The sequence below is a fragment of the Sebastes umbrosus genome, chromosome 20, assembly GCF_015220745.1.
Source record: "Sebastes umbrosus isolate fSebUmb1 chromosome 20, fSebUmb1.pri, whole genome shotgun sequence".
NCBI classification, from domain to species: Eukaryota; Metazoa; Chordata; class Actinopteri; order Perciformes; family Sebastidae; genus Sebastes; species Sebastes umbrosus.
Window position 1 is genome coordinate 18,946,152 of NC_051288.1, and position 20,717 is coordinate 18,966,868.

A 20,717-nucleotide genomic window follows, 5' to 3' on the forward strand; every position below is an offset into this window, starting at 1 on the left:
CAGGGTTGGTTCACCCAAATTACAATATAAACATATTTCCTCACTTACCCCATAGCAGTATAAATAAATGAATGAATAAATAAATAAATAAACATGCCATTAAATATACCAAAAATAATATTAAAAATAAATGTAGGCATTAATTAATTGATAAAATGTGACATCAATTGAATTTCTGTTTTAATTTACTTCTTTATTTATTTGCTTTTGTATTAATTCCCCTATCTCCTATTTGATTTTCCCTTTTTATGTATTTATTTATTTTTGCAGGTTCCGTCCTCCATATAGTAGTGCTTATCCATGCATATACTGTAGTTTTAGTTTTGTTTGCCCAAGGTTTGAGATATTTGTCTCTGATATTTCTGCTGACACCTCATTGCAATCGATGTGAAATGACATTTCACTTCACAGCATTGAAAAAAATTACATTTATGATTTTGAAAAGTGGCACATATTTACAGAAACACTAACACTTGATAATTCAGACTTCACAATCCTGAACACATGTAATCTAAACTGCTGCTAACTGCTAGAAACCATCAGAGATAAGTGAGAAAATATCTGTTTTTTATCATTTGGATGAGCCGACCCTTTAACCGGTATTTGCCTTGACAACTTAATATGCTACTAACTGTGCTACGCAAATGATACTCAGTCTTCTCCCGACTTTGAGAGCTCTGTAGATGTCTGTGTTTATTTTTCATATTTTGCATAATAAATATCTTTATTTTCTTTTTCTTCTTTTTTAAAAAAAAACAGTATAAAATACACAGTATTGCACATATTAAATCAATTGCACTTCTTTAAGGTACAGATAAACATCTAGTTCTCTCTCGTTGCTACAGCATAACTACTGAAAGAAACCTACCTGGCATGTACAAGAGTGGAGGAGTGAATCACATGTTTAGCCAACAGAAAGCAGCGTGTTGGAGCGTGTGGAGGTCAAACCAGTGACGTCTAGTAGTTTGCAAAATGTATCGTTGTGACAGTAGATAAAGATGCTCCTTTTATGCCCTTGAAACCACTTTGGTGCGTTTCCTGTCTTTTGGGGCAGTGTGTTTTTGGCTTTGATAGTGATTTATTCTCCTGCAGGCGCTGTTTTCTCTTCTTTTGGCTGCTTTCCCACTCATTAAAATGGTATTAGCCCTATTAGATGCTATACAACATATATTTATATATAGTAAATGCAAATATTATTTCTGCTGTACATAGTCTCTGAACCCTGTATAGAGTTAATCCATGAGCTTTTACTATACAGTCGAATAGATGTGAAGCGATGAGCAGGAGCTAGAATTTCAATAAAGGGGGGAAAACAAAACAAACTTTTTTCGTCATTCTCTTTAAAAATTCTTTAAAAGCTAGAAAATATCCTGCAAAATGCGAGGGTTGTAAAAAGCATGCAAGGCTACACGCCTGCCACCCTGCACTGTAGAAGCCCTGGTTGTGATCAGAAGTGGCACATTCAGTCTCTGGCTTGGTTTCAGTAGCTTACGGAGTAGCTGATGCAGGATACTGCAGCAATACAATCACAGCTATCTTCTGTTTACCCCTCACATGTGCTAAGAACCAACATTAGTTATTATACTTGGTGTCGAGACTGAAACAATAACAGATCTTTAAACTTAATCTTCTGTGTGTTGAGCCAGAACTCTCTACAGTTTTATGATGTTTGATTGTGTGGACTTACTTTAGGGTGTTGTTTTTTTTAATGACTATATGCACTGTGAGGTTAGTAAGAACTGAGTTTGATGTATGAAAAAGAAATGTACCTCATGTGCGCTGTAGTTTTTGAAACGCACAGCCCCCCCTCACTGCAGCTCAAATAAATATATTCCACTAAACCTTAAAGTGAATGTATATAGATATATATTTATATAGAAAAAAAGTACATTGACGTCTAACTTTGCAAATGTCATTAAGAAAATAAGTGTTATTTATTCATTCTTTACTTCAAAGTCAGTTGATTTCAAGGAGACATTTTTAGAGATGGGTAGAAAGTTGATCATCCAATAAACATCTCTGACTTCTTTTTGTCCTTTAGGTCTCTTCTTTAGATATTATGAAAGTCTTCAATCTGCCATATAGTTAGTAGGTGATCTACACATGTGACTCAAAATAGTTCTTTTTAATTACTCTGGAGAAAAATGTATCCTGAACAGTGTTAATTGTGCTTTGCAGTACGGTGATATGCTGTTGATGTAGACCTCAGAGCATCGTGGTTGAATTGCCAACCTCTCCTGGAGGCTGGGAGGAAAAGACAAAGTCCCGACTGGTGAATAGAAACGGAACCATTACCACAGAATAGGACCCCGTAGACGTCGGCTAGAAAAATATATGCAAATAGACAAGAGGGAAAGCAAATTCGTCGTCTCACCTTGCTGATCTCCAAATATGTCGCCCCGGTGTAATTTCACACCCTGCTTGAAGAAATTAGTTCAAAATAACTCTCAATCCATTTTTTGGTAAGCGTGACATTTAGAATTTTCCATGGAATCCACACTTGTGTCCCATTACACATCCTGTCATATCCAGTGGTGGAGCTCTCCATTAATACTGGTCTGTAAAAAAAAAAGCCGTGGAGACGCGATTAAACAGAAGACGATGGATAAAACCAAACAGATGTGGACGCATAAATCCTGTGCATCGGTGGCGGGGGGGGAGGAGACGGTCCTGTGTTTTTTCACAGGAACCAAAGTTTCCAGCGAGCGTGCTTCTTGGAGTCAGCTTTGGACTTGCGTTTCGGGGTGGAGGTGAAGGCCTCCTGGGGGTAAGGCAGGGAGGGGAAGTGGCCATCCGCCGAAGGGCAAAGCCTCATCATCAGCGGCTGCAGCTTGTCCTCCTGCTGCTTGAAGTCCAGCTCCACACTGCAGCAAAGAAACAAGAGACACACAATCAGCTCAAACACTGCCGCACGCTGGGATTAGCACCACCTCATCCGAGTGCTACTACAACACACGCTAAAGAATCTATATTGTATTGCGTTTTAGCAGAAAGCCTCCCTATTTTCTCGTTTATTGTACTGCTTGCTGCTGTTAATGCAGCTCTCTTCATATGAGTCACATTAAAGCCCACCATGCTATAATAATCCCCGTCATTTCCAGAAAGACTTTTACTGTGAAACGTTTGCAGAATTGATCAGAATGAATGAACCACTGAGTAATAATAACAGTATTTCCCTCATATTCACTGATTTTTATTGTGAACCAGCCTTTACTTCTTTGAACAAAAGAAGCAAACCTGCCAATTATTTGAACACTGGCTTTAATTTGAGACATTTTTGCCGTGCATATTCCTTCTTTCATCATTCAGGTTTCTTTCCCCTTCACGCTTCTTTTAATCTTGACGTGTTTAGACTGCCACGCTCCCCCTCTAACCATTTTAAGTATCTACGTTTTGGCCTGTTCTCATTGACCCCTGCGCAGGCATCTGTCACAGCACTGCTCAGCCTGGTAGCGCGACCTACATTTCTCGCTTACTCCATCCTTATTTCCCAGAAATATCTCTCAATTTAGACTGTATTTGATTGCATCTGTCTGCCCGCTTTGGCTGCTGCTGCCGCCGCTGTTGTCGTTTTTTTTTTTGTTATTTACATTCTTATCGTGATTCATAAAGCGAGAGGGAAGCCCATTAGTATTTTTCCCAGTGAGGAGTTCTGGGTCACTGGAGGGGCTGTTGAACCGAAGATCATTTGCTTTGCTAAAACTGAGATCAGAGCCGGGGTATTGACGTGAGCCTTTTAGGATTTTCGTTTATATCATGTTGCCTTGATCCCTGCACAATATTACAACATCAGCAAAAAGGTATGGATGCAGAGTGAATTAATTCTTGTACACAAACAGACTCTTTTTCCTTTTTTGGAGCGTACTCCACGTTTCCCCCAGGGGGGTTGGGGATTTATCTGGACCAGCCATCATTGTAATCCCACGCCCGCGCACATCTGACTACTAGGTTCTGCTAAGTGAAACTCAGATTACAGCCTCAGCTGCGGTAAGTGTAGAGGGACTTTAATCTGCTAAAGCCACTAGCCTGAGTCAGGCTGGTGGGGACTCTGATGGATAGACTCATGGCCTTTTTCCATACACATGGGCTGGCTTGGTTTGACTCGGTTTGACTGGGCGCATCAGCCCAGCATAGCATCACAACAACAGGGCTACCCGCTTGAGGGTGTGTGTAACCATCTAGTAGTCAAAGGAGTGGCTGTAAAACGGTGGACAAACACACAAAGAGATTCAGTTAAGCTTGGCATACACTGTACGATTTTAGTGTCGGACCGAATTTCAGCTTTGTAAGGCGCCGTTTGCTGTGCAGTGTACAGGGGGGACAGAGGATGGATTAACTCCTCCCGACAACGGGCTCTCGCACAGTTGAAGCAGATCTTTATTGACAACTGTCAACAGCCAGAACGGTCCGCAAATTTTCTATTTTGTACACGTACAATGTGAGCACATAAATCGTTAGCTTTGGCTTTACATTGCAAACTATCTACTCCTACAATAAGAGTAGGAATAACACAACAACATTTCTAAAATCGTACATTGTATACCCAGCTTTAGAGGCTACAAATGTTTCTCTCTGATCTCCTGCACAGACATGAGTTCAGTCTCGCAACACATGCTTGTTTGAGGAGGAGAAGGTGGCTCATCACAGGTCAGCAGCAGCTGGCGAGACATCACTGCAACCCATTTGGAAATGGGTCCGGTGCACTTCGACCCGACTCCGGAGATAGTCCATCTCGGGTGTGGCGTGGCACAACTCGGGGCTCTAAAAACTAGTAATGGAAACTCAACTCAGCGTGGCATGGTTTGACTCGGCGCAGCCAAAAGTGGCAATAGAAAAAAGCCCTATTACATACAGTAATGGCAGCAGGATCCACTTCATACATACTGCAGTTTGCCTGGCTAGACATCACCGTTTACCATTGTGAGAGATTCAGCAGTGTCAAGGTGAGCTGGGCAGTCGGCTGTCAGCTCAGATAGAAATACAACGCATCTGTAGCGATTGCCTGCTGCTACACAAGACATCTCTTTTGAGAGATTTTTAATAAGCGACTAGTTTTTAAAATCTACATTGAATAGAATTTCATCTCAATGCACTGGATATTAGTTATGATTGGTATTACAGGTGAGCTGTAGGTGCAGATTATTCTGTCTGTTGCATCTGAAAGCTTTGCCAAATGATAATTTCCAGGATAGACACGAGGCGTTGAAGGTGGGACAAAACAACACATCAGTTTTTTATTATATACGTTGATGCCTTTGGAATTGATTAAAACAGAACAGACGTGGATGTGGGTGTCTGACAGTGACTCAAGTAAATGTAGGGTGCTGAACCAGACACTCAGCACTTTGCATTTGTTTGACTCAGGCCTTTACACAGGGCCAAGAACACTGCAGCTATTAGCAATAAATCACAGGCTGTTAATTACACTGGTATAAATCCACTTCACTTTGTGTGAAGTCTGTTACAGTTTGTGTGTGTGCACGCACCTTTTGTCTGCATGTGGAAGCGGTTGCCATGTGTGTATCAGTAAATTAGGCTGGGTTAATTTCCAACCTGTATTGTGCAGCTTAACAAGCTGTGTAATTTCCTCGTTTGGTTTGGTTTTGTAGGGACAATGAGAATGCTTTCATTGTAACAACCAAACAAACACACCGGGGCTGCATGGACAGGAGGTTCAGTGCAGATCATGCACGATAGTTCACTGAAACGGACCAATGAATACGTGACAGTCCAGGTGACGACTCCATATTTCCACATCTTGTTTTGTTTGTGAACCCAAGATTTGTAAATATGTGTGAACCTGAAATGGACTACAACTAAAAGGCAAACATTGAATCCTTTGCGATTCTGTTTGGTTTGTTAGGAATAACCTTGCAGTCCTTGAAACCAAATGTTAAAGGGATAGTTTGGGTGTTGTGAATTGGGGTTGTATGAGGTACTTATTCTAATAGAAATCAGACAGGACTTACCGCATGGAAGCAAAGCAATGTACTGCTGTGGACGGGGCAGCAACAAAACGTATTATTAAAAAAATCAATATCAGTTAAAGTGTACGCTATATTTGGAGTATTTTCACTTCTTTAACCTGCCACAAGATAGCCCTTTTTGACGGGGAACTTAAAAGATTATATCCATCTATGGTCTCACCAAAGCCACCAGACTCCGTTGACAAAAACAATCATTTTACATCACGGGGGTTGCTGGTCTACCGCTGCATTGATCGGTTGTGATATTGTGTGACTTTGGTGAATTCGAACTAACCAAAGTCACACAATAACAAACAAACTAATCGATCGAGGCAGCAGTAGACCAACAACCCCCGTGTTCTGTGAGGTAAAATTACTGTTTTTTTCAATGGAGTCTGGTTGCTTTGGCGAGAGCATAGTAAACCACTTCAGTTCCCCATTGGAAACATAGACTGTATAGCTTTCTTACGGCAAAGTAAACCGCCGTAAATATTCTAAATATCAAACTGATACAGATTTTTTTAGGATGGCCTTTCTTTTAGGTGTCTAAAATACTTTTTGCTGCCGGCCTCGTCCACAGCAGTACATTGCTTTGCTCCTGTGCGGTAACACCTGTCTGCTTCAACAAACTGTTTGCGTGCCGACCGCCATCTACTGTAGGTAATAAAATGATTATGAATAAGTACCTCATACAACCTCACTTCAAAACACCCAATCTCTCCCTTTAAGCCCTGCGCATGAAATGTCTGTGTTTTGTTTGGCTGAGAATTTCATTTTGACACTTAGCCAAATAAATTTGTCCCGAGGTTAGCTCAGTAACATCTCCAAAATATCTTTGAAGACCTAGAAAATGCCATTCATGTCTCGATATCGTTTCATCTGCAGCACTTCACCTCTCTTTACTCAAACTATTCAAACTCCTTCTGGCGTCCAACTGGTCCAAAATTCAACAGCCAGGCTTTTAGTGGGTGCCAGGAAAAAAAAAAACATATTGATCTTTTTTACCCTGCGCTGGTCTCCCGTCACATTTAGAATGGATTTTAAGATTTCACGAATCACAAATAAATTGGCTCCATTTGAGACCTCCGAGTCCACCTGTGCACCCCAGAATGGACCCACAAGTCTGCCAATAAGCTTCTCTCTTCTTCTCTTGCTAAAATCCTAAAAACCTGCCACTATAATATGAACCTGCTTTTACCTGATCTCATCCTGACTTGTTTTATCCACTCAGTCTTTACATTTACTGATTAATTTTTATCAATGCTCTCTTACTGTTGATGTTATTTGTTTTACAATATCTATAAAAGCACTTTGATACCAGTTTTTAAACGTAATTCACGGTCTACTAAATTAACAGGCTCTTGCGGCTCATATAAGTGTAGTAACACAGCATCAAAGGGTTCTGTGATCAATGACTGTGTTTTTCAGTCTAATGAGTGTGTGCTGGTGTCATACTGTAGGTGAAGCAATATGCTGAGTGTTTCAACGTGCCTTTTTCCTTCAATTAAGACTGCGTAAAGGCACAAAGACACAGATCTCTCTACCATTTTTGGACATCTTCAGTACTGCAGCTTAATGCTGCGTCAATGTTTCTCTCTCACACACACAAGCACACACACACACAGATACACTATAATGGTGAGAGGATTTTCCCTGCTCTTCAGTGTAAGCCTAATACTGCTGAGACTGTTGTTGCATCCATGGCTCAAGGTTATTGCCCTGCATGGACACACAGCCATTTAACCAGGAAAAAAAACTATTCTTTTTAATGGTACAATCAGTAGATGTATTTTCAATTCATGCTCTGCGGATATTCTGTACATTATCAATGCATTTTGTGTGTGTGTGATTCTGTAGGCTGAACTCTACACTATACAGTTACTTTAGAGTTATTTTTAAGATTACTTATCTACCTTGCAGTAGATATTGGTGTTCACATTACATCAAGTATTATGTCAAGTTGTCAATGCAACTTTATTTCACATGTGAAGTAGTGCTTGTTTAAGATTAAAAATATATGATATCAGATAAACCACCACGTGCTCGGCTTGCGATTGTATGGGCGGGACCTCGATACCGCGGCTCCTCCGCCCGATCACTCCTGCGCAGAAGGAGGAAGTGGAGGCGCGTCGTCCATCTATACTGTATATACAGCCTATGGTTCAGTTTGAATATGTGCTTTGACCTTTATTGATTGTCAATCCCTCCCTCTCTGCCATGGTTATTGTCAGATCTCATGCTACGCTGCCCAGTCAAACCACAAGACATGATTTTCAAAAGATCACATCTGAGCTCATTATGCAGAAACCCTGATTGTACGATCTGAATTTGTAGCCTTTATTAACATGTTTACATGCCTCATCTGACATGTTTAAGCTTTGTTTACACCACTTATTCCACTTGATACCATGTATGTGATGTCAGATTATAGGTCATTATTCAGTTACAATTTGAGTGCCCTTTCACGCTCACATGCCACCTGTTTTTTCCAGGCTTGGTAAAGCTCTATATCTGCATTGTAGTCGGACTAAATCCTTAAACATACTTTCTCAAAGATCCTCAGTGTACATATTTGAACAACCTGTAGATTCATGACGCTCTGAAACGCAACAGCGGACCTGGTAGCTGTTTATTTTATCTTAGCCGGAGTTATTTTTGTGGAGCTTGAATCTTTTACTCTTTAATTAAATGTGCTGCTCTTATCGAGGGGCTTTTCAATCTGCCGGGAGAATCATACAAAGAAGAGGTAAAGTGGCCTGTGGCTGCGGAACAGCATAGCTAGAAATGTCACTGAAAAGGAAAAAAAAAAATCTGCATAACTTCATATGGGAAAAAAAAGAAAAAGCAGAGTGAAAAGATAATCATCTCATCTTTGAAATATACTCCAAAGGCCTTTTAATGAAAAATTTATTAGTCTCTACACCCGGCCCAGTTATCAGCATCTCCATATGAAACTGTCACGGGCCCCGCTGCGTCGCTCCACATTTTGATTTTTTTTTTTGCTGAATTTTGTTGGCATTTTCCTGTCCCCTAGCCGCCACTCCTCCGAGTGTGTTGTTGGATTGGAACAAATTGAAGAAGGCACTTTGGACCTTGTCAATCTTTAACCTCTCTCCCACACTTGTTCTGGCTCTTGCTTTGTTTCTCTCTCACTCACTCCCACGATTTCCCTGTCATGTTCCTGCTCTCCAAAAAGTCTATATATACAATAGAAAGAAAAAAAAAACCTCATCGACATACACACCTCTCACCTGCCCTTTTCCCCACTTTAAACATCTGTGAGTCTTTATCTCTGGTCGTCACCTTCATCCTCTCCCCTGTTTCACATTCTCACCCTGCCTTCCTTTTCTTTTGCCTTATCTTCCCCGGGTGTGAATGTGCTCTTCCCGACTGTCCTCGCTGTCCCTTCACACTGTCTGTCCTACCGAGGATCACTTTTGTAGCCATGGTAACCAGCTTGCCACCATGTTGGAAAACATCATTATGCTTGCACAAAAAGAGATATCTTCCCCCGGCTGAGTCGTGCGGCAGGACAGCCTCGCTGCTCAGTAATTTCCATATGTTATAATGTAATCAGCTCCTCAGCCTTTAGCAACGCTTAATTGATTTTCATAGCCTCGCACAATAGAGATTGCAGATTTTTTTTTTCCCCCTCCTTTTTTAAACACCCATTCGTTTTTAATATTATGTTATTTGCACTGCACACAGTGTTATTCAAAGAATGTTTTACCATCAGATAGTGAGTTTAATGATCAGCTGTTGAATTAATTGCAAGCTAATGACAAAATTAAACTGATGGGAAATAACTATAGTCCATTGTGAGCAATGATACCCGGTGACGGGGACCTCCGCGATCGCCTTCCTTAATCACAACCACTTAAATCTATCTCCCTGTTTGATCAGCACATTAGCCCATATAAATGCAGTGTGAGGAAAATGAGATTACAGGGTTTCTGCGTCGAGACGCATCACGACTTAATGCCTGTGGTTTTGAAATAAGTGGAATGCATTTCAAATCCCCAGCTTTTTTTTTTTTTTCGCACCATCCTTTCTGTCTCATTTTCTTCCCATCCAGCATCTCTCTCTCTCTCTCTCTCTCTCTCTCTCTGTGTTTGTCTCTCTGACTTCTGTTCTTCTTTGTCATTCCTCCCCACCTTTCTCAGTAACACATATTTCATCACCTGGCACGATGGAATGAATTGCAATAATCTTTTTCATCCCCTTTCTCACCTATTCTGTTTCAATGTCATGCACGTTGTATTAAGCGTTGAATCCCCAAGTTCATTTGAACGCACACTGTTAGCTGTTAGGAGGAGATAACGTATTCTGGAGGAACCGTGAGACGGAGAGAGAAAGTTACTGAGGGGAGGATAAAAAGAAAAGACCGACTGAGTTCAAGACGGTTCGGAATGAGCAAAATGAGCAAAGTGGTACCAGACAAGGACAAGAGACCAGCAGCTTGTGTATTCTGTTTGAAGTCCATGCCTATAGGCCACAGCACCGTATTGATCTGGTGCTGTTGTTATGCTAAGAACGGGTTCTGTGATGATGCCGTATACTTGATTATGCTGAAGAGTGCATGGCTGGCTCCTTGCTGGGCTGCGTTAAAATGATTTATGGACCCATATGTCCACTCCGGACATGAGACCAGCTACATCATAAACACAAGTGTTAGAGGTTTGGCCATGACACAAAAACATGTGCGTATGCACAAAGACAAATCCTAATAGATATCATAGACAGCTGTTCTTTCCACGTACAGTGTGTGTTCCCCCATAGCTCTGCTTCCTTCCCTGTGTTCCTCCACCTCCAGAGAGGTTGTTTTCATGGAGATCTAAGTAATTAGATTGCTATTTAATCCCCCTGCCTGCGTGAATACAACTGCTATATTTGATTCTGTGTCCAATCAACACAATTTACCGTGCCAAGCGAGCCTCTTAAAGGAGAACTCGGGTCAATTTAACAGATTTCAAACATCTCACTTTTCTCAATTTCTGCCCTTTTATCGGGGTTGAAACCTCGCCAAGCGGCTTCAAAGTTTGTCAAAAGCGAGCTTTTCTGTTTTGTATCGAGTTTCTGTTTTTCTGCACTTCCTGCACAGATGGAGCGTTTCAATTGATTGTGGCAGATCTAGGAAGGAGTTTTGATGTTAATATAGCGCCTGTTTGGAGACAGTTATCATATGTTTGTGCATGATCAGCAGCGACAGAGTCGAGGGACAAATCTGACCCGACTTCGTCTGTGACACCTTTTATATATATATATATATCAGTTTCTCTAAATAAGACAGACGTGTTGGACAACTCACTGACACATACTGTATGTATGATTGTCTCATAGTCAAACGGAAACACTTAATCATAGCTTTCATTGCAGCCTGCATTTTGCATATTTTAAACCCTCATTGGGAATTCGGGTCATGGCGATATATAAATGAAACACCTAGTCATGAGTATAGGTACACTCTGAGCTGCCGAGAATATCTCGACAAAAAGAACGGTACAGTGGAATTGCTCATATATATATTTTTTAATTTAGACGTGTTATCACACTGCAGTTTGTGCTCACAGATTCGGAGGGATGGTTAGCGAGCGTCTCTAGAGTCTGCAGAGGCTCTGGCTCAGCAGGGTAAGCACAGTTGGTCTTTACTCAGGCAGACAGAGCGGATAGCGATGAAGATGGCGATGGATGTTAGGTAGACCAGAGAGAGCTGGGCCTTCTCTTCCCCCAGGGCCAAATCACACAGACTCACCATTAAATATGGTGCTGACTAATTTATAATACCAGACGAGCTCCCATCTCAGCGGTCTGTCCTGTGTCATCCATCCTTTAACCCTGCACTCAACCCCACTGCCTCTTAATTCAGCCGTGTCATGCTCTTCCAGTGTCCTTCACATCATGCGCCATAATTCAGCTCACCTCACTTCATCTGGCTGTCACTGAATTGTATAAACGACTGTTGTTGTTGTCGTCCACCCTGCGGCCATGCGGGGGTCCTGCTTCACGACATGTATGCACCTTCCTCAGCTCATCAGAGGCTTTCACTTCATCAGCAGGCGACTGAAGTTTGGCCAGAGGCTTATCAGTTATTGAGAGCAGTGGATAGAAAATGATTTAAATGGCTCTTCAGAGGCAGAATGCCGACTGAGTGGAACAGCAGTGACCACTAAAAACAGTTTTTTTTTTTTATTATTGATCGCCTCTCACCCTCCTACTCTTTAAATCTCTTTTCTTTCTCATCTTTCACCCCCTCCTGTTCTTTTTGATTTCATACTTTTTTTCCAAGCACCAAACTGAAAAACAGCCAGACACACATAGTGTACACATACATGCATGTTATGTCATGCAGTTGTAACTGTGAGCAAAGGACCCTCATGGGGCCTGAAGACTGTCAGTCTCACTGTGTATCAAAGAGGACGGCTCAGGCCTGACAGAGGTGTTAGGACCTGCGAGGCGCTGTTGGTAGGTCATGGCCACCCACTGAACTTTGAGCTGATCCCACACAGATTCACATCGGGGCTGTAACTAGTGGTTATTTATGTTGTGTGATTAATTTATGGATTGTTAGCCACACTAGTAATGTTTCTCTGTGGATGGCACTCAGTTAACCAATTTAGTCCAGACTGAAGTAGCTCAACAACTATAGGATGGATTGCCATGCATTTTTGCACAGACATTCACGGTGCCCAAAGGATGAATCCTAGTAACGTTGGTGATCCCCCTGACTTTTCTTCTAGTGCCACCATGAGCTTCACGTTTGTGGCTCAGGGTGAAATATCCTGACAACTATTTGATGGATTGCTGAAATTTGCTTCAGATATTCATGATCCCTAAAGAATAAATTCTGATGAGTTTAGTGATCCCCTGATCTTTCTTCTAAAGCCAAAATCAGGTAAAATACAATTTTTTTTATGACCTAAATACCTGCAAAACTAATGACATTCCCATCAAACAGGCCAAACTATAAGGTGGTGACTTGGGCTGTCCTCGACCAAAGAAATTTGACTAGCACTCATACGATTTTGTTGACTAATTGATTTAATCGACAGATCTGTAAAGGTTTCTCCACAAAGAATCACACAAAAGCACCACTTTAAATCTTGTATTTACCAGAAATGTAGTCATAAGTTTCTTGGAAATAAATCACTCAGCATGAAAAAGCATAAAAATTGACTAAAGAAATCTTTGTTGACTAAGACCAAATCGACCGATTAGTCGACTAATTAACTAAGAGGGGGCAGCCCCAATGGTGACCATGGTAAAGACTCTAGCTGCTAAACATCCGCATTTTAACATTGTCTTTATGAGCATGTTAGCACGCTGACATTAAAATATTGATGAATACCCATCACAAGTTCTTAGAGCCCAAAAGGACCATCAGTCAAAAACTGAAAAGGATTCAATTCACAGCAAATCCTCACATCTGAGAAGCTGGAACCAGACATTTTTTTCTGGATAAGCTATTGAAACAATTGATTCATTATCAAAATTGGTGCCAATTAATTTTCTGCCTACCGAATAATCGATAAATCAACTTCTTGTCTCTGCATAATTTCATGTACATAAAACACATTCACTCACAAATAAACCGAATTGGCAAAGTATTAACACGTACTTATACACACACACGCATACCTTCGTAAAGAGAGAACTGTGCTCACCGTAGTAGACTAATGACTTTGGACTCACGTCTGTACTGGTTGTCAGATCAATTGAACTGAATGTGAAATTATGCAGAGGCTCAGTTGGCGTGGCAACCGCACACTGTGATGATATTTCACGATGTGTGGATGGTAATTCATTTCATCTTTCTTGGCCGTGTGCTCGCTCATTCTTTAGTAGTATCTTCTCTGCTTTTCAACCTCCGTGCCCTTTTGTGTCTAAATCCAGCTTACCCTACACCTGCTACACCTTTAGTGAGTGAAGGGGTGTGAAGGGACAATCAGACAGAGATGTATGGATAGAGAGAGAGCGAGGTGTGTAAATGTCACACGTCCCCATGTGCTCATTAACAGCATCCACATTAGTCTTGCATCCCCGGCCCCTTCCACTCCTCTGCAACGCTCCCTTTCCACCTGTTCACTCTCCCTCAAGGAGAAAAGGCCAGGGCACATTTGGATCATCGTGTCTTTGAAGAGGAATGGCCACTCACCTGTAAATAATGCATGCGCTGTTCCGGCATGTGTCGCAGTTGGCCGTGTCCTGTCCGGTTCGATAGGAGAGTCTGCGGGGAAGATAAGAGTCGTGAATGAGTAATTACAGGACTTGTTAAGCTGCTCCCTCACACCTTCCTCTCTCATCTTGTTTGTCATCCCTCGTTAGCGGGAACCCAAGTAAACGAGGGCGATGAGGAGTCACGCTGCCCTCCTGAGTGGCCTGTGTCCAGCAGCCAGGGCAGAAAGAGCACAGTGGCAGCCATTAGCTGGGGTTTGACTGATTTGAGGTCAGATAAAGGCAGAGGAGTACACAGGATGAGTTTCTGGGCTGCAGCTTTGATCAAGGTCTTGTGTCAGGATTGTTTCACAGAATGGTTGACTATAAAAACCATTAGTCGACTCTGTGCATCGTTGTAGACTAATCGTTCATCTGTGGCTTTAGCACGGTGCTGTAATAAAGCAGTAGATATGCAGCTGGTGCGCTGTGGGTAGTTGTTGTTGACAAATCATAGTTGTCATGCATGACTTTTACACAGGGAGTGAGAGCCTATTAGCTTAATCTCCAACTATTTTGATAATCAATTCGGTTTGAGCTATTTTTTAAGAGAAAAAAAGTCTAAATTCTCTGATTCCAGCTTCTTAAATGTGAATATTTTCTGGTTTCTTTATTCCTCTACAACAGTAAACTGAATATCTTTGAGTTGTGGACAAAACAAGACATTTGAGGACGTCGTCTTGGGGCTTTGGGAATCAGTGATCAACATTTTCACCATTTTCTGACATTTTATAGACCAAACAACTAATTGATTAATCGAGAAAATAATCGGCAGATTAATTGACAATGAAAATAATGGTTAGTTGCAGCCCTAGTGAGAACGTGTTGGACATGCAGCCATAACAAGAGGCTTAAAGGAACAGAGACATAACTGATTGTTCAAACATAGATTTGTTTGAACAATCATTTTCTACATTATGCCAAGTTAAATAAGCAGAATTTAAGGTATTTAGAGAAGGAAAAACTCCCGTCATGTTGTTACTGCAGTCGAACATTATCTCCAGCTTAGACAAACCTGCTGGGGGTTTACTCCAATCAGATCGCGGCTCTTTTGTAAACAGCCTCTCGGAGCCAATCAAGGACTGTGCTATTTCACCTACCCCCAGGTAGATCCCACCTACGTTAGGTAACCATTTACTGGTTGTATTTAAGACCCTTTTGACAAGAATTAATCATGGGTCGGAAAAAAATATGATATATCTTTGACTAGTCTGCTTCTTTTTGAAAAGAAAAATACAATGTCCCAGAGCCCAATATGTCATAATATCAAGGCTTTTTACTCACACTGGAGAAATCCCACCATTGATTAATCCTTTCTGTACAATATAATGTTGTTAAACAGACAGTAAGAGTTATCTTCAGTATGAACATTTTTATAACCATTTTTATCAGGAAACAAAATGAAATGGAAATGAGATGGGTCCTCTAAGCAGATGACAGTTTTGCTTTGGACAGCATCCCTTTGGCTTCATACAGTCAGCCTGTCTTGATTTCATTGGGATATTGATTCACCAAATTCACATTCAAACCCATCAATATCCTATTATATTATATATGGTGTGCCCTCATATCGTTCTATTACCAGTTGCCTCTGAGATAAAATATGGTCATGAACCACGTTTCCATTATAGATTCCTCATTCTCAGGAGGCAGCTAAAGATCAGGTGATGGCCCTGAATGGAACCACTTGGTTACATGCTTCAAAGGCTCAATGGCTTTCTTAATGGATTAGCGTGTTGAAATGTGCATATTGATTGACAGCAATAGTTTCCCCTTATAATTAATGACGTATTACAATGGAAGCACTGTGGACTCACTTCACCAATGACATTGACTACAAGGAGATGCTCTTCTGGTTGGTTTTTATGGTTATGATTTGCAGTGCTGCATCAACAGAAAGCAGTCTTGTAAACCCAGTACAACTGTCTATTACCCTATTTACCCAGGTGTCATCCTTCATCAACCACTTTCCTTGAGTCACACATAGTAACTAATACATCCATTGACTTTGTCTTATCAGGATCAATTTACCAACGTCTTGAGTATCACATTGTTAGAAACATGATATGAAACATCACAGCGAGAAACACTGTCTATGTCAAAAGGTCAATTGGTTTTGGTTTTATTTGCCCAGGTTTTGAGATAGAGATGGAGTTTGCATGTTCCCTGTGTTAGCGTGGGTTTTCTCCGGGATCTCCGGTTTCCCCCGTCAGTCCAAAGACATGCCGGTTAATTGTTGACTCTAAATTGGTGTGAATGTGAGCGTGAATGGTTGTCTGTCCTGCAATAGTCTGCTGACGTGTCCAGGGTGTACCCCGCCTTGGCCTAATGTCAGCTGGGATCGGCTCCAGCCCCCCAGCATCAATCCATTATCTGGATGGATGTTTTAGTGGTGTATGCTTTTGTCCCATTATAATTGATGTCAATGGAATTTCATTTGAGGTGCTCACAGCAATAAAAAACTGCAGCAACGTGTCTTTCCAGAAGCAATGTCCTCGTTACTCTGGACAATCTGCAGACCTCAGTGTGACAACAGAAAACTGAAAAAAACTATTATTATCCGCAGTAATGGGGATAGTGTTTCTGAAGGGAGATGGTGAAATTAAGTTTTCAATGCTTTTAGAACCACGAATATAAAGCCATTTATCTCCATTGTATTGGGGTCAAGGCGAATCATTGTGGCTTGATACCACAAGAGGTGAGTGAGAACATTTTTTGTTTTTGTTTTTTAATTTGGTCAACCAACCCTCTAACAAACAATCACATGTCATAAGTCAGGGTTTCTCAAAGGAACATTGCTGCGAAAGCCAACTTTCACATTTAGTTCTTGTCTCTAATCTTTGCAGAGACATTTTTCAATTCTCTCTCAGGGACTCTTGTCACGCTGCCCATAAGGTGCGGTACCAATAAAAATTAAACCGCCGTAATAAATTTCATCTCATTATCTCCCGCCTTTTTGTGCTGTACGCTCCGGCAGGTATATGAGAGGTGTTGATATCAGGATTGTTATTTAAGGCTGTCGCCGAATGAGGTAATGGGGGGAGTCTGAGAAGGGCATGAGTGCAGTGATACGGGGAAGTTAGCAGCTTGGATTAATTGTAATTAAGGGGGTGACAGTGCGGCTGGGAAGTTCAAGACCGTCTTCACTTTCCACCCAGGTGAGCCGATCAATAAGCAGCTGCTGGGTCACGGTCAACTGGGTCACGTCCTTTGAACAACTCACCGTTATTCTCTCTATCTCTCGCCCTCATGCTGTCTAGACCTCTTTCTCCCTCCACCTCTTGTCCCTCCCCTCTTCTCTCACACCGAGTTGATAAGAGATAATAAAGAGAGCAGAGCTCATTTCGGCGAAGCCTCCCAGGAGAGAGCGAGGCCAAAAGTGCCATTAACAGTGCATTTACCCTCACTACCCCCCCTTTTGTGCTTCTTGGTGAGCTCTCCCAAAGGTCACTGCGTGGGTGGGAGTCTGAAGGCATAAAAACATGCACACATACAGTGTTAATAGACAGACTAGCAACAAGTCCCCATGAGTGTGATTAATTGGGCTTGGCCTGCCAACACTGGCTGATGATGCAGCAAATTTATTCCTGAGCTTTGTGCTGTTGGATGCAGCCAATGATGTACTCTAGAACTGCATCGCACCCTTCACACTGTGTTGTACGCCCCGGGCAGGGCTGTACCTGAGGGATATATTGTGAATGTGTGCTTGGATGCATGACATGAGGGGACAATACACGAGTCAATGTGCTCAAAACTGCTTTTTTTTCTTCTTCTTCCCAGCAGCTTGGTATGAGCTGCTCACCAAGGGAGATACAGCCTCACCCTTCCTTGACGCTCTCACTTACTTTCTTTCACATGCATCCTTTCTATCTCTTTTCCTCGTCAACTGTGTCCGTTCTCGTTGAGTAAGAAAGTGGAAAAAGGGGTTTTTGGTGTTCGGGGTCCGGAAATCCAGTTCATTTCTTGTTGCAAGTGAGTTGCATATGGGGCACTTCCAATTCTTGTATGGACATAAAGCTATCAGCAGTTGAATCATCAATACAATGGATGAGTAGATATGTTAAAAAATATCTAGATCATTGATCAATAGTAAAAGATAAAACCCTTTGTACATATACATGTAAGGACAGAAGTTTAAAGCAGGGTTGGTAAAGATTTTAGAAACATTTTTTGTTATATTAGTTGAAATTCTCATTACATCTCAACAGCAATCAATAAATCAAATGCTCCGACAAAAATAGAGAAAAAAATCTGGCGTCTGTTGCTGTCGCAGGACTGTAATAAACCCGTCCAATCATTTAATTTGGCCCGAATGTAATGATTGGATGGCCTACTTGTCTACCTGTCTGCCTGCGTGCACTCATTACGCGTCACTGGAGTCTTCCACAAGCTGCTAACTTGACAGCTGTGAGTACTAACAATAGCCATGTTCGTTGTTCACGTTCATTATGATATGTTTCTGTTCGTAATGATAATAGTGGGGGAGTGGCTTTGGAGGGAGACCTGAAGAGACGGACTGTCAGTGTTGCCAATTTGGAGACTTTCTCTCTAGATTTAGGGACTTTTGGAGCTAGTTAATGCTGCTAGCTACTTTCATTGGAAAAGAATTGACAACACTGGGCTCATTTTCTTTCGGTTGTAGGTATTGTACTCTTGCTAGTTTCTCAAGATCGCCCGCCCTGCCTTTAACTACGACTACAACAGAGCATTTTGGTCAGGAACAACCAATCACAGAACCTAAAATTCTGTTTCAGCAGTTTAAATTAGTTCACTTTTGGATTCTTGGTCAATTTTAGATGAATTCAGCGACAATGGCGTGATGGACGAGGCGGTCTGAAATTGCTACAGCTTTGATTTGCGCCTCTGTCGACTGAGGTTTTCATGGTTTCTGTGTTGTTGTACATTTAAGATATCATTAAAAACAACTTTGAAATGGGAATTTACAGTGGTAAAAATCACTTCACGGTCTAGTGGTTCCTCCCTCTTTGCAGCAACTGTTGTTCTCCTTCTCTTTCTCCCTCTTTTTCCATTTCACACACTTGTTCTCTTTTTCCTGAAGGCACACAAATCAGGGGAACGGCAGAGGAATGTGCATTTTGCGTGGATTGGGGGGGCGATTGTGCTTTTTATTAGTCCCAGCACATTAGCCATCGACTTTCAATTTGTGTCCGAGCAGCATGTCACCACCAGATACAGTACATAGTGATGAATGCACACAGCGTTGCATTTCCTTCCATGAAACAATGAATATTGTATAACAAAAGCAGTTATATATCAGATAATTGCACTCAGTTCACCTACGTATAGCCAGAGGGCACTCCTATTTATTGTGTCAGTGACATTTATGTAAGGGGAACATGGAGCTAATGTAGTGTGACTAAAGCGGCATTAGGCGTTTTGCCTTGGCTTGGCGGGGAAAAAATGGAAATACGTACAGGAAGAAGACGACTTTGCTATGGATTACAAGAAGCTTACACTGCTCACTGATTTGTACTAAATGTAGGCTTTTGTAATTAACGTATGGAAAGGCAACGTGATTGTTTCTTGACGTATTCGACCAGATGGCACCATTAAGCAGTAGTCACTCATTTCTTCTCTACAAATGAAGTCTCTCCCCCTCATCTCCTACTTTCTCCTCTCCCACCTGCCACTTTAAAACACATCTGATAAGCCAGATGTGCTTGGCGACACAGAGAAGATGGCTCCCCATGCTGCACCACATGTCCGCTTACTTTTTTCCACTCACAACACTCTTTTATGAGTATGGCGATAAGGAGATTAAGGCTGCCTTGTGCAAGATTGAAGGAGGATAATTGCTTTTTTTAGATGGTGTAAACTCACACTGTTGTGAGATCTGTTCTCTACTCAGGCCCTGTTGAATGGGAGTTTAACACTGTCAAGTTGATATTGAGGGGTTGCTTTCACACACTTTGAAGCGTTTGTGGTTGTAAGACCATAAGCTTGACAGGTGTGTCCGTGTAGTTAATTCCCACAGGTTTTAAGGACTCCAGGTTGGTATGATGTCAGTCATATGGATTTTCTCACTCTGTACCTCTCCACAGTTCTGGTGAAAGCAGATAGGGATCTGAGTGCAGAGCCCCAGCAATTCACTCAACAAATTGGCCATTTTGTTTGCCTCATCCCTTTGGATAGACAATCCTCTATTTCAGCGCGGCTAGATGCTATCTGCAGCCCTTTTGTATATATTCAGTATCCATTGGACAGTAAATTACTTTTTCACAGGCCATGGCTTTTTCAAAGGCCTTGGACTTATACGAGATAAACACGGCGTGCTGCTGGATAAGGCCAATTGCTATATTTCTAGTTTCGTATTTTGCTTAAGCAGTGAAAGTACTTGAAAGTGTCAGTCTATGATATGATGTCCTCTTTTGTACAGTGTTAATTTTATCAACGAATATTTTGATGATAAGTAATTGTTGACATCCAAAAAATATATATATATATATTTTTTTTTTTTTCTCTAAGTGATAGCCAACCCTCGTTTTAGACTAAAATTAAAACTTCCACTGACTAAATCTT

The 20,717-nt window shown here is 41.5% G+C and overlaps 2 protein-coding genes across 5 annotated transcripts in view; one reads left to right on the forward strand and one right to left on the reverse strand.

Annotated features, from left to right (window-relative positions):
* Nucleotides 1-20,717, forward strand: part of dock1 (dedicator of cytokinesis 1) — a 213,360-nt gene that overhangs the window by 91,788 nt on the left and 100,855 nt on the right. The gene's annotated exons all lie outside the window — the stretch shown is intronic.
* Nucleotides 1,849-20,717, reverse strand: part of LOC119478925 (inhibitory synaptic factor 2A) — a 34,973-nt gene continuing 16,104 nt past the window's right edge. The window contains exons 3-4 of the mRNA XM_037754019.1: nt 14,119-14,190; nt 1,849-2,864 (exon numbers count right to left, since the gene is read on the reverse strand). Coding sequence (XP_037609947.1) covers nt 2,681-2,864; nt 14,119-14,190 — 256 coding nt within the window. The 3' untranslated portion in view covers nt 1,849-2,680. The remainder of the gene's footprint in view (nt 2,865-14,118; nt 14,191-20,717) is intronic.